Genomic DNA, 12,710 nt, shown 5'->3' with positions numbered 1-12,710 from the left:
CTCAGACCTCACTCACTCACTCAGACCTCACTCACTCAGATCTCTCACTCACTCAGACCTCACCACTCAGACCTCGCTCACTCACTCAGACCTCACTCACTCACTCAGACCTCACTCACTCAGACCTCGCTCACTCACTCAGATCTCTCACTCACTCAGACCTCACTCACTCAGACCTCGCTCACTCACTCAGACCTCACTCAATCAGACCTCGCTCACTCACTCAGACCTCACTCACTCACTCAGACCTCACTCACTCAGACCTCACTCACTCAGACCTCACTCACTCAGACCTCGCTCACTCACTCAGACCTCGCTCACTCACTCAGACCTCGCTCACTCAGACCTCACTCACTCAGACCTCGCTCACTCACTCAGACCTCACCACTCAGACCTCGCTCACTCACTCAGACCTCACTCACTCACTCAGACCTCACTCACTCAGACCTCACTCACTCAGACCTCACTCACTCACTCAGACCTCACTCACTCACTCAGACCTCACTCACTCAGACCTCACTCACTCAGACCTCACTCACTCAGACCTCACTCACTCAGACCTCACTCACTCACTCAGACCTCACTCACTCAGACCTCGCTCACTCACTGAGACCTCACTCACTCACTCAGACCTCACTCATTCACTCAGACCTCACTCACACACTCAGACCTCACTCACTCAGACCTCGCTCACTCACTCAGACCTCACTCACTCACTCAGACCTCTCACTCACTCAGACCTCACTCACTCAGACCTCTCTCACTCAGACCTCGCTCACTCACTCAGACCTCACCACTCAGACCTCGCTCACTCACTCAGACCTCTCTCACTCAGACCTCGCTCACTCACTCAGACCTCTCTCACTCAGACCTCGCTCACTCACTCAGACCTCACTCACTCAGACCTCACTCACTCACTCAGACCTCTCACTCACTCAGACCTCACTCACTCCCTGGTTAAATTCCGGGCTATTTGCCTGTCGCAGCGCCCCGCCAATCAGCTCCAGTTCGGGGTCGGGCCTCCCTGGCCTGACCAATCAGCGCCCAGACAGGGACCCGCTTCAGCCAATGAGAGAGCGCGACAGCCTGGTCCAATCAGCGAGTGGCTGCTGCCGGGCTCTGGGCCAATGGGCGGAGAGGGTGCGGGAGGGGGCGGGGCGGGGGTCCGCGTCCCGGTCCCGGTCCCGGCGGCGGCGGCGGGAATGGCGCTGGAGGCGGAGGAGCTGCGGCTTCTACAGAGCGTCAAAGTCAAGATCGGTAAGCGGGAGGCGGCGGGGCCAGTGTCTGCGGGAGGGGAAGCGACTGGAGCGGGGGAGGGAGAACCACCACTGACCCTCCCCATCCCTCAATCCCCCCTCCCGATCCCTCAATCCCCCCTCCCCATCCCTCCATCCCCCAATCCTCATCCCTCAATCCCTCCCGATCCCTCAATCCCGATCCCTCAATCCTCTTCCCGATCCCTCAATCCCCATCCCTCAATCCTCCTCCCGATCCCTCAATCCCCATCCCTCAATCCTCCTCCCGATCCCTCAATCCCCCTCCCGATCCCTCAATCCTCCTCCCGATCCCTCAATCCCCATCCCTCAATCCTCCTCCCGATCCCTCAATCCCCATCCCTCAATCCCCCTCCCGATCCCTCAATCCCCATCCCTCAATCCCCTTCTCTCCAAATCCCCATCCCTCAATCCCCCCTCCCCATCCCTCAATTCCTCCCGATCCCTCAATCCCCATCCCTCAATCCCATCCCTCAATCCCCTCCCGATCCCTCAATCCCCATCCCTCAATCCCGATCCCTCAATCCCCATCCCTCAATCCCATCCCTCAATCCCCTCCCGATCCCTCAACCCCCAGCCCTGAATCTCCCCCATCCCTCAATCCCCCTCCCGATCCCTCAACCCCCCTCCAGATCCCTCAATCCCCCTCCACATCCCTCAATCCCCATCCCTCAATTTCCCTCCCTCAATCCCCCTCCCGATCCCTCAACCCCCCTCCCCATCCCTCAACCCCCCTCCAGATCCCTAAATCCTCCTCCCCATCCAATCCCTATCCCTCAATCCCCCTCCCTCAATCCCCCTCCCGATCCCTCAACCCCCTCCACATCCCCAATCCCCCTCCCTCAATCCTCCTCCCCTCCCTCAATCCCCCTCCCTCAACCCCCCTCCACATCCCTCAACCCCCCTGCACATCCCTCAACCCCCTCCCCATCCCTCAAACCCCATCCCTCAATCCCCCTCCCCCAATCCCCTCCCTATCTCCCCATCCCCCTAATCCCCTCCTCCCCATCCCAATCCTCACTTATTTACATTTCCTCTTGCCCACGCTCAGCCACCCCTCCTCTGTTATCTTCACTGTTCCAGTGCACCTGGCCAACTTGGCTGCTCTGAATCCACCATCAGCTCCCAAGACAAGCCCCCACTCTGTGCTTGCCAATGGCTCCTGCTTCATCAATGCCTCCGTTTCAAAATTCCCATCCTCAACTTAAATTCCCTATGTGGCACTGCCCCTCCCTATCCCTGGAATCTTCACCAGGCTCTGGGATCTCTCTGCTCCTCTAACCCCGGCCTCTTGTGCAGCCCATTCACTGGCTGGGCCCTCAGCTCTGCAATTCCTTTCCTAAGTTTCTCTGCTTCCCCTTTGAAACCCATCCCTCTGACCAAGAATTCGGCCACTTCTCCTAAAACTCCTCCCGTGTCTCGATGTCAAGTGCCGCCTGTTAACAGCTCCTGTAAAACACGCCGGGATGTTGTACTTTGTGACGGGTGCTATATAAATGCACGTTGTTCATTGCAGAGAGCTGGGTGTATTTCTGCTCGGTTTTGAAGGGGTATTCCCGACTCGCTCAGGAACAATAGAAGCTCTGTCAATTTGTTTGAAAAGTAGCCCCGGGGAACGATTTTGAAAGTGTACACTTGAGAGTTTGGGAACCCATTCTGGGAGGGTGAATGGCTGTGCCTTCCTCAGCTGCCTGTCCAGCTCAGTTTTATCGTCTCTGTCTTGCTGCTGTGTTTCCTGCGAAGTGAATGCACAGCTGCATTTAACCTCGGCTTGCCCAGAGTCACTGTCCTAATTCATCCAGCATGCCTGCCCATCTGTCTGCGAAGATCATCTGTGCAGACGTTAAAACCACCCCTTCCCCACCCAGCCCCCATCCCCCATGGGAGGGAGAGGCAGACACTGGAGCCGCAGAGAGCTCTACCCCTCGAGCATCAGAGGTCAGGGCAGCCAGATCATTTTGAAAACTGCATTTTTGTCTGAATTGTTTACAGTGGCACAGTTGCTCTTTCAGCAGGTTAACGCTGACAAGCCCCACAGTGGCAGCTCCACCGTGACTCCAGTGGGAATGCGCTCCCTGGTGTGGTTCAAAACTATTGAGACCAGTATCGTCATACATGCTGCATGGTTTTAGATAGGTGTTAGCACACTGGGGTAATGAGGGAATCATAGAATTGCTACAGTGCAGAAGGAGGCCATTCGGCCCATCGAGTCTGCAAGAGAGAACACGACCTAGGCCCCAAACCCCAAGCCATTCCCATAACCCAGTAACCCCACCAAACGTTTTAAACACTAAGGGGCAATTTATCGCGGCCAATCCAGCTAACCTGTCTGAGCACCCGGTGGAAACCCACGCAGACACAGGGAGAACGTGCAAACTCCACACAGTTATCTGGGGTTGGAATTGAACCTGGGTCCCTGGCGCTGTGAGGCGGCAGTGCTAACACTGTGCCACACTGAGGCAGCAGTTCTAACCACGGTGCCACCGTGAGGCAGCAGTGCTAACCACTGGGCCACCATGCCGCTCCACATAGTTTGCTAGGACTGACTGTTAGTCTACCTGAGCTCAGCTCTGTGAAACCCACTGAGATCTGAACAGGGGAAAGACTGTACGTGGCTGTGAAACTTCATTCTTCTCTTTTCTTTGTTCTTCGCTCCTCAATCTCCCCACATCCGTTTCCCTGTTATAAATACTGGTCAGCCACTCTCAGGAGTTCAAAATAAAAGATTCCTTGTAATTTATGACACTGCGATTCTCTTGAGATTGACTTATTAACGGCTGCCCACGTGTTCTTGTAACGCCCAAAATATTGAACTATTTATGTTTGTGGGTGTAGTGTTTACCAATTAAGATTATTTTTAACTGTTAACACAGCTGTTAAGACAAGAGTATAGCGGAACCTCTTTTGCAATAATGTGATGTACATCAGTAATACAAAAACAAAATAGTGCAGATGATGAGAATCAAAACAAAAACAGAAACTGCTGGAAATAGTCGGCCTGTCAGGTAGTATCGAGAAACATAAGGTGGGATTCTCACAACAGCCGCTGGTGGGTTTGGTGGTGGGGAGCGTGGTGAGTCTGTCGGGGTTCAAAATGTCAGCCACTCGCCAGCAGAAAACCCAGTTTCAATTCTCCCAATGGCAGGTTAATGGCGGGTCGCTCTTCCCACTGGCAGGTGGCGCAAACTGCATTCACTTGCACCTCGTCAATGGTCATGAAAACAGCTGCCCACCGGAATCTCAGCAGGCCTTTCAATCTTGCGTGGCGCTAGCATGAAATGATGTCAGTGTCAAACCCGATTGCTGATGAGTGGCGGTCCTCAGTTCACCTGGGACTTCGAGGTGAATGCGACAACGTTCTGCCACAGAGCTGCCCTGCACCTGATGCGCTGTTCACCACCGGGGCAGACCCGTTCCTGCCTCCATCTCCATTCTGAGCTAGTCTTCATGGACCGCACCGTGCTGCTGAACCCACGTACCCTTTGGGTGGGGGGGGGGGGTATAGGGGGGCTCCCTCCCCGGTGCCACACACCTGTGTCTATCCGGACAGGACTGTGCAGTGGGACCCCTGCAGCTACCACAACAAGGGTCTGAATTTGAACTGGGGATGGAGTGGAGGTAAGGCCAGGGGGTGAGGGGATGTGGCCTTATTAAGACAAGGGAGCAATGTGGAGGGGAAGGGCGAGGGCTCACGGTGGCAGGCAGAGGGGCAAGGAGGGGGATGGAGAAGTTGAACAATGGAAGGCAGGGGGAAGACGGAGGCGAGGGAAGCTGGACCCCGATAAATCTGCAGGAAAAGCACACAGACACGGGCCGGGATTCTCCAATCCCGCAGCCAAGTTCTGACACTGGTGTGAAAAGTGGCATCAACATTCCCCGATAATGGGGAATGCTCCCCTTCCTAGGGGGCCAGGTCGGCGCCAGAGTGGTCCCCGGAGCTCCAGCTGGCGAGGAACGGCCGGCGCAAGTTCGCGCATGCGCGCTACGGCCGGCGTGATTCCGCGCATGCGCGGGGGATTCCCGTCTCCGCGCCGGCCCCCAGGCAATATGGCGGAGTCCTACAGGGGCCCGGCACGGAGGAACATAGGCCCCCATGGAACCAGCCCGCCTGACGATCGGTAGGGCCCGATCGCGGGCCAGGCCACCGCGGAGGCCCCTCCCGGGGTCGGATCCCCCCACCCCCACCCTCCCGGACGGCCCCTGCAGACACACCATCCAGGTCCCGCTGTGTGGAACCTGAGTAACCCACGCCGGCGGGACTCGGCCGAACCCGCCGGCCACTCGGCCCGTCGGGGCCCGGAGAATCGCCATGGGGGGGCGCTTTCAACGGCCCCCAACTGGCAGGGCGGCGATCCCGCGGGCACCCGAGAATCGGCAGCGGAGAATAGGTAAGCCGGCATCTGGGCACGATTCTCGCGTCCCCCCGGGGATTCTCCGCCCCGGCCTGGGGCGGAGAATCTGGGCCACGGGGGTCAAAGGGATAGTACATCGTTTACTGGAAGGGGATCAATGAAAGCTCCAGATGTGGTGGGTAGAGGTCCAAGTGGCTTTGGGCGTCTCTCAGGTGATGGGTTCAGTGGGGGGAGGGTGGTTGAATCGAGGAACTGACTTCTTCTCGAGGCTGTTAGCCTTTTCCCTCTGGGTTGCTGACATCCTGCGCGGTCTGGTGAAGACAGATGGGCTGGAGAGAGTGATATGAGTGCGCTGGACTGGTCTTTAAATATGGCGACGGGACCTTCGAACCCACCAGCTGAGAGCGGGCAGTGAATCAGCGGCGGGCCCACCCGGAGAATGGGAGGAGAACTCGCCTGTGCATTAATGAGCTTCCACGTGCCGAGATCCCCCCCCACCCCTTTCCTTTCCTCCCTCTATGTTAATTGCCCCTTCATCTCCCCAGGAAGAAAAGCTGTTGTTTCCCAGATTTTTAAGTCTGCTGCCTCAAGGTGTAGGAGCGATGGGTTCAACGCAGTCTGTTTGTAATAGCAGTTGTTGGAATATTGAGCAAAATACACTCACTCGCTTTGCCAATTGTTGGAACACGCATGCTCTCTGGGCATGGTATTAACTCTTGGGCTAATTAGTTTTTTTGGGGGGTTTCGATTCTTCAGTTCTAACCAAGAGTGAAATTTCCTCATTTCTTTCAAACTGTGACAAACCAGAATGGGCGACTACAAATGGACGTTCATCTGTGGTTGTGACAGAGAAATGAACAGAAAATCAAAACTAACATCTTTCATCACATCAGAATGTCCCAAAGTGCTTCCGAGCCAATGGCGTACCTCAGAAATGTAGTCGCCGAGGAAAGAAGGGATCCAATGTGTGCACAGCAAGATCCCACAAATAGCCATGAGATCCGGTCGGATCATCTGTGTTCAGTCCTGTTGGTTGAGCGATAACTATTGGTCAGGACACTGGGGACAACTCCCCTACTTGTCTTTAAAATAGTGACAGTGGAATCGTTTGGGTCTACCTGAGAGGTCAGATGGGGACGTGATTTGATATTTCATCCAAAAGATGGCATGATCAACAGTGCAGCACTCCCTCAGTACTGACCCACTGATACTGCAGCACTCCCTCAGTACTGACCCTCTGACAGTGCAGCACTCCCTCAGTACTGATCCTCTGACAGTGCGGCACTCCCTCAGTACTGACCCTCTGACAGTGCAGCACTCCCTCAGTACTGACCCACTGACATTGCAGCACTCCCTCAGTACTGACCCTCTGACACTGCAGCACTCCCTCAGTACTGACCCTCTGACAGTGCAGCGCTCCCTCAGTACTGACGCTCTGACAGTGCAGCACTCCCTCAGTACTGACCCTCTGACAGTGCGGCACTCCCTGAGTACTGACCCTCTGACAGTGCAGTACTCCCTCAGTACTGACCCTCTGACAGTGCAGCACTCCCTGAGTACTGACCCTCTGACAGTGCAGCACTCCCTGAGTACTGACTCTCTGACAGTGCAGCACTCCCTCAGTACTGACCCTCTGACAGTGCGGCACTCCCTCAGTACTGACCCTCTGACAGTGCGGCACTCCCTCAGTACTGTCCCTCTGACAGTGCGGCACTCCCTCAGTACTGACCCTCTGACAGTGCAGCTCCCTCAGTACTGACCCTCTGACAGTGCAGCACTCTCTCAGTACTGACCCTCTGACAGTGCAGCACTCTCTCAGTACTGACCCTCTGACAGTGCAGCACTCTCTCAGTACTGACCCTCTGATAGTGCAGCACTCCCTCAGTACTGACCCTCTGACAGTGCAGCACTCTCTCAGTACTGACCCTCTGACAGTGCAGCTCTCTCTCAGTACTGACCCTCTGACAGTGCAGCACTCTCTCAGTACTGACCCTCTGACAGTGCAGCACTCGCTCAGTACTGACCCTCTGACAGTGCAGCACTCCCTTAGTACTGACCCTCTGACAGTGAGGCACTCCCTCAGTACTGATCCTCTGACAGTGCGGCACTCCCTCAGTACTGGCCCTCTGACAGTGAGGCACTCCCTCAGTACTGACCCTCTGACAGTGCAGCTCCCTCAGTACTGACCCTCTGACAGTGAGGCACTCCCTCAGTACTGATCCTCTGACAGTGCGGCACTCCCTCAGTACTGACCCTCTGACAGTGAGGCACTCCCTCAGTACTGACCCTCTGACAGTGCGGCACTCCCTCAGTACTGAGCCCCTGACAGTGCAGCACTCTCTCCGTACTGACACTCTGACAGTGCAGCACTCCCTCAGTACTGACCCCCTGACAGTGCAGCACTCTCTCAGTACTGACCCTCTGACACTGCAGCACTCCCTCAGTACTGACCCTCTGACAGTGCGGCGCTCCCTCAGTACTGACCCTCTGACAGTGCGGCACTTCCTCAGTACTGACCCTGTGACAGTGCGGCACTCCCTCAGTACTGACCCTCTGACAGTGCGGCACTCGCTCAGTACTGACCCTCTGACAGTGCGGCACTTCCTCAGTACTGACCCTCTGACAGTGCGGCACTCCCTCAGTACTGACCCTCAGACAGTGCGGCACTCCCTCAGTACTGACCCTCTGACAGTGCGGCGCTCCCTCAGTACTGACCCTCTGACAGTGCAGCACTCCCTCAGTACTGACCCTCTGACAGTGCGGCACTCCCTCAGTACTGACCCTCTGACAGTGCAGCACTCCCTCTGTACTGACCCTCTGACAGTGCAGCGCTCCCTCAGTACTGACCCTCTGACAGTGCTGCACTCCCTCAGTACTGACCCTCTGACAGTGCGGCACTCCCTCAGCACTGACCCTCTGACAGTGCAGCTCCCTCAGTACTGACCCTCTGACAGTGCAGCACTCTCTCAGTACTGACCCTCTGACAGTGCAGCACTCTCTCAGTACTGACCCTCTGACAGTGCAGCACTCCCTCAGTACTGACCCTCTGACAGTGCAGCACTCCCTCAGTACTAACCCTCTGACAGTGCGGCACTCCCTCAGTACTGACCCTCTGACAGTGCGGCACTCCCTCATTACTGACCCACTGACAGTGCGGCACTCCCTCAGTACTGACCCTCTGACAGTGCAGCACTCCCTCTGTACTGACCCTCTGACAGTGCAGCGCTCCCTCAGTACTGACCCTCTGACAGTGCTGCACTCCCTCAGTACTGACCCTCTGACAGTGCGGCACTCCCTCAGTACTGACCCTCTGACAGTGCAGCTCCCTCAGTACTGACCCTCTGACAGTGCAGCACTCTCTCAGTACTGACCCTCTGACAGTGCAGCACTCTCTCAGTACTGACCCTCTGACAGTGCAGCACTCCCTCAGTACTGACCCTCTGTCAGTGCAGCACTCCCTCAGTACTAACCCTCTGACAGTGCGGCACTCCCTCAGTACTGACCCTCTGACAGTGCGGCACTCCCTCAGTACTGACCCACTGACAGTGCAACACTCCCTCAGTACTGACCCTCTGACAGTGCGGCACTCCCTCAGTACTGACCCTCTGACAGTGCAGCACTCCCTCAGTACTGACCCTCTGACAGTGCAGCACTCTCTCAGTACTGACCCTCTGACAGTGCAGCACTCCCTCAGTACTGACCCTCTGACAGTGCAGCACTCCCTCAGTACTGACCCTCTGACAGTGCGGCACTCCCTCAGTACTAACCCTCTGACAGTGCGGCACTCCCTCAGTACTGACCCTTTGACAGTGCGGCACTCCCTCAGTACTGACCCACTGACAGTGCAGCACTCCCTCAGTACTGACCCTCTGACAGTGCGGCACTCCCTCAGTACTGACCCTCTGACAGTGCAGCACTCGCTCAGTACTGACCCTCTGACAGTGCAGCACTCCCTTAGTACTGACCCTCTGACAGTGAGGCACTCCCTCAGTACTGATCCTCTGACAGTGCGGCACTCCCTCAGTACTGGCCCTCTGACAGTGAGGCACTCCCTCAGTACTGACCCTCTGACAGTGCAGCTCCCTCAGTACTGACCCTCTGACAGTGAGGCACTCCCTCAGTACTGATCCTCTGACAGTGCGGCACTCCCTCAGTACTGACCCTCTGACAGTGAGGCACTCCCTCAGTACTGACCCTCTGACAGTGCGGCACTCCCTCAGTACTGAGCCCCTGACAGTGCAGCACTCTCTCCGTACTGACACTCTGACAGTGCAGCACTCCCTCAGTACTGACCCCCTGACAGTGCAGCACTCTCTCAGTACTGACCCTCTGACACTGCAGCACTCCCTCAGTACTGACCCTCTGACAGTGCGGCGCTCCCTCAGTACTGACCCTCTGACAGTGCGGCACTTCCTCAGTACTGACCCTGTGACAGTGCGGCACTCCCTCAGTACTGACCCTCTGACAGTGCGGCACTCGCTCAGTACTGACCCTCTGACAGTGCGGCACTTCCTCAGTACTGACCCTCTGACAGTGCGGCACTCCCTCAGTACTGACCCTCAGACAGTGCGGCACTCCCTCAGTACTGACCCTCTGACAGTGCGGCGCTCCCTCAGTACTGACCCTCTGACAGTGCAGCACTCCCTCAGTACTGACCCTCTGACAGTGCGGCACTCCCTCAGTACTGACCCTCTGACAGTGCAGCACTCCCTCTGTACTGACCCTCTGACAGTGCAGCGCTCCCTCAGTACTGACCCTCTGACAGTGCTGCACTCCCTCAGTACTGACCCTCTGACAGTGCGGCACTCCCTCAGCACTGACCCTCTGACAGTGCAGCTCCCTCAGTACTGACCCTCTGACAGTGCAGCACTCTTTCAGTACTGACCCTCTGACAGTGCAGCACTCTCTCAGTACTGACCCTCTGACAGTGCAGCACTCCCTCAGTACTGACCCTCTGACAGTGCAGCACTCCCTCAGTACTAACCCTCTGACAGTGCGGCACTCCCTCAGTACTGACCCTCTGACAGTGCGGCACTCCCTCATTACTGACCCACTGACAGTGCGGCACTCCCTCAGTACTGACCCTCTGACAGTGCAGCACTCCCTCTGTACTGACCCTCTGACAGTGCAGCGCTCCCTCAGTACTGACCCTCTGACAGTGCTGCACTCCCTCAGTACTGACCCTCTGACAGTGCGGCACTCCCTCAGTACTGACCCTCTGACAGTGCAGCTCCCTCAGTACTGACCCTCTGACAGTGCAGCACTCTCTCAGTACTGACCCTCTGACAGTGCAGCACTCTCTCAGTACTGACCCTCTGACAGTGCAGCACTCCCTCAGTACTGACCCTCTGTCAGTGCAGCACTCCCTCAGTACTAACCCTCTGACAGTGCGGCACTCCCTCAGTACTGACCCTCTGACAGTGCGGCACTCCCTCAGTACTGACCCACTGACAGTGCAACACTCCCTCAGTACTGACCCTCTGACAGTGCGGCACTCCCTCAGTACTGACCCTCTGACAGTGCAGCACTCCCTCAGTACTGACCCTCTGACAGTGCAGCACTCTCTCAGTACTGACCCTCTGACAGTGCAGCACTCCCTCAGTACTGACCCTCTGACAGTGCAGCACTCCCTCAGTACTGACCCTCTGACAGTGCGGCACTCCCTCAGTACTAACCCTCTGACAGTGCGGCACTCCCTCAGTACTGACCCTCTGACAGTGCGGCACTCCCTCAGTACTGACCCACTGACAGTGCAGCACTCCCTCAGTACTGACCCTCTGACAGTGCGGCACTCCCTCAGTACTGACCCTCTGACAGTGCAGCACTCCCTCAGTACTGACCCTCTGACAGTGCAGCTCTCCCTCTGTACTGACCCTCTGACAGTGTGGCACTTCCTCAGTACTGACCCTCTGACAGTGTGGCACTTCCTCAGTACTGACCCTCTGACAGTGCGGCACTTCCTCAGTTCAGTATTGGCGTATGAACCACTTTGAAAGTAGAGCAGTCTTTGTTGCTACTTGCTAAGTTACATTGTCTACCTGTCTTCCTAGGTGTTAACTGTTTGTTTCTATTCCAGTCTTGCTTCTTCCCATTAGCCCCACAGCTATTTGCTTTTACAGGTGTTTTTGTAATTCCATTCTAAAAATACTGATGAATCTGTTTCATCACCTTTTCACGCAACAAATTCCAGATCATAATCTACTTGTTTATTCCATTTTTCCTAAATCTGACCCCCATTTGATTTACTATGTTTCTAAAATCTGTGACCCCTTGCTTAGTGATCTTTCTGCTGTTGGTAACGATTGCTCCCCGTTAACGGGGTGTTGAGGGAGAGGTGATTCCAGCTCAGGCTTTGCCCTGATTCAATTTTTCTGGGCATTTCTGAAGATTTTGTTCTTGGCTCCACGTTGTAAGTTTCCCTCGTAAATTCTGTCATGCCATGCCTCTCTGGAAGCTCCAAGCATATGTTTTGTTGTTTTCCCTCCATGTTAAAAAATATCTTCTTAGACCAGCGACAATTAATTGTCCATTAGCCAAGGGTGTGTCTTGCAATTGGAAGCAACTGGTGTCCTGATTTGGACAAATATTTTGTTGGTGTCTCCACTCGAGAAGTATTTGCACATTCTCCCCGTGTCTGCATGGGTCTCCCCCACAACCCAAAAAACCTGGTCGGTGAATTGGCCACTCTAAATTGCCTCTTAATTGGGTACTGTAAATTAAAAACAATATAATCAAGAGGTAACAAGAATAAGTCAACAGGTGGCAATTCTGCAGACAACCCTGTTTGTGAAATTGAATGTGAAGATGGGTGAGGAAAAGAAGCCGGCAGCTCCCCAGAAGGGCGGGAAGAAAGCTCTGAAGAAAATGCCAGCCAAAGGCAGCTAGAAGAGGAGATGATGCAGGAAGGAGAGCTACTTCCATCTTCATCTACAAAGTGATGAGGCAGCTTCACTCCAACTCCAGCATCCCCTCCAAGGCCGTGAGCAGCATGAACTAATTTGCCAATGGCATCTTGGGGTGCTTCGCGGGTGAAGCCTCCGCCTGGCCCATCACAACATTCGGCAAAGGGCGGCTTGGTGGCCTA

The 12,710-nt window shown here is 55.6% G+C and overlaps 1 protein-coding gene across 1 annotated transcript in view; it reads left to right on the top strand.

Moving 5' to 3' along the window:
* Nucleotides 1-1,161: 1,161 nt before the first annotated feature.
* Nucleotides 1,162-12,710, top strand: part of rasa3 (RAS p21 protein activator 3) — a 270,301-nt gene continuing 258,752 nt past the window's right edge. Inside the window, exon 1 of the mRNA XM_072476016.1 lies at nucleotides 1,162-1,257. Coding sequence (XP_072332117.1) covers nucleotides 1,203-1,257 — 55 coding nt within the window. The 5' untranslated portion in view covers nucleotides 1,162-1,202. The remainder of the gene's footprint in view (nucleotides 1,258-12,710) is intronic.

This window comes from Scyliorhinus torazame, chromosome 15 (assembly GCF_047496885.1).
Source record: "Scyliorhinus torazame isolate Kashiwa2021f chromosome 15, sScyTor2.1, whole genome shotgun sequence".
Classification (NCBI taxonomy): Eukaryota; Metazoa; Chordata; class Chondrichthyes; order Carcharhiniformes; family Scyliorhinidae; genus Scyliorhinus; species Scyliorhinus torazame.
The sequence above is the reverse complement of the archived record's forward strand: the minus strand, read 5'-3'. Positions and strand labels throughout refer to the sequence as shown.